This window comes from Hipposideros armiger, unplaced genomic scaffold (assembly GCF_001890085.2).
Source record: "Hipposideros armiger isolate ML-2016 unplaced genomic scaffold, ASM189008v1 scaffold_40, whole genome shotgun sequence".
Lineage (NCBI taxonomy): Eukaryota > Metazoa > Chordata > Mammalia > Chiroptera > Hipposideridae > Hipposideros > Hipposideros armiger.
The window spans coordinates 1,215,841-1,217,267 of NW_017731390.1; the positions used below are offsets into that span (position 1 = coordinate 1,215,841).

General features: G+C 52.4%; 1 protein-coding gene across 1 annotated transcript in view; it reads left to right on the top strand.

The window, feature by feature from the left end:
* SAMD14 (sterile alpha motif domain containing 14) overlaps positions 1 to 1,427 on the top strand; it is a 23,347-nt gene that overhangs the window by 17,770 nt on the left and 4,150 nt on the right. The window contains exons 4-6 of the mRNA XM_019638658.1: positions 905 to 992; positions 1,089 to 1,163; positions 1,260 to 1,419. Of these exons, the coding sequence (XP_019494203.1) occupies positions 905 to 992; positions 1,089 to 1,163; positions 1,260 to 1,419 (323 nt within the window). The remainder of the gene's footprint in view (positions 1 to 904; positions 993 to 1,088; positions 1,164 to 1,259; positions 1,420 to 1,427) is intronic.

The window sequence follows — 1,427 nt, forward strand, 5'->3', positions numbered from 1 at the left end:
AAAAAATAATATAATTTTATTCAATAATGTAATCAAATAAAAAACACTGCAATTTGTCATCGGCCGGCGTTCTCGTCGGCGATCACAGGAGGACACCGCAGGATCGCAGGGAGCAGGTAAGAGACTTCTCTGGGACACTGCAGTGTAATCTCGAGTGTGGCTCGGGGATTACCGCTTCTGGCAGTGAAAATTAACCCCGAGCCACCCTTGGGGTTACCGCTTCTAGCAGTGAACATGAACCCCGAGCCACTCTCGAGGTTACCGTTTCTGGCAGTGAACATTTACCCCGAATGTGGCTCGGGGTTACCGCTTCTGGCAGTGAACATTTACCCCGAATGTGCCTCGGGGTTACCACTTTTGGCAGTGAACATTTACCCCGAGTCACTCTCGGGATTACCGCCAGGGTAACTAGGGGAGAAGCAATCAAATCATTCCTTAATTAAGGATATAGTTACAAGCTGTAATAAGTGGTATGCAAGAAACTTGCACGGTGGGGGGAGAGCATATATCGGGGTGAAAGGACCTAGTTGGAAGCATTCTGGAAGGTTTCTCTGAGGATGTGACAGATGAGGCAAGATTAGAAGGCTGGTTAGAAATTGGCCAAGATAAAATTAATAGTAAATAGTAGTGGTCCCTAAGTTTTCAGAGTGATTCACGTTTTGTGTAAGGCTTTCATAAACATCCCATTAGGTCCCAGGAAATAGGCAGGTGTTATTATCCCCGTATTTGAGACGAAGGAAGCTCAGAGAGCTAAAGTGACTTTCCTAGGTCACACAGCTAGTGAAGGGCACCAGAGCCAGGCTACGTGATTCTAAGTCAAGATAATTTCTCCTGTCTCACGCTGGCAGCTGAAGGAGGCAGGCAGGCAATCACACAGGCTATTTCCTTCCCTCTTCCCCAAAAGATGACAGCCGGGATGCCAGCCCACCTGAGCCAGCCAGCCCCACCATTGGCCTGGATAAGAAGACACGCCGAAAGTTCCTGGACCTGGGGTGAGTGGAGGAGGGGCCAGAACAAAAGGCTTGCAGCTGTCTGGGTACAGGGTACAGCGGGCAGCACTGCCCGACTCCCCCTGGTCCTCCCCACAGGGTCACCTTACGTCGAGCATCCACGAGCAAGAGTCGGAAGGAGAAGGGCAGCAACCGCCTGTCCATGGGCAGCAGGTAAGAGGTTCCCATGCCTCTGAGCCACAGCTTCCACCCACAGTTCCCTGTGGGCCCAGCACTCCCCTTGGTGCTCACATCCTGCTCTCTCCACAGGGAGTCGGTGGAGGGATCTGGCAGGTCAGGGGGCTCCCCGTTCCTGCCGTTTTCCTGGTTCACAGACAGCGGCAAGGGCTCAGCGTCCTCCGGCAGCACCACCTCCCCTGCCTGTTCCCCTAAACATGAGAGCTTCAGCCCTAAGAAGTCAGCTTCTCAGGTAAGTCT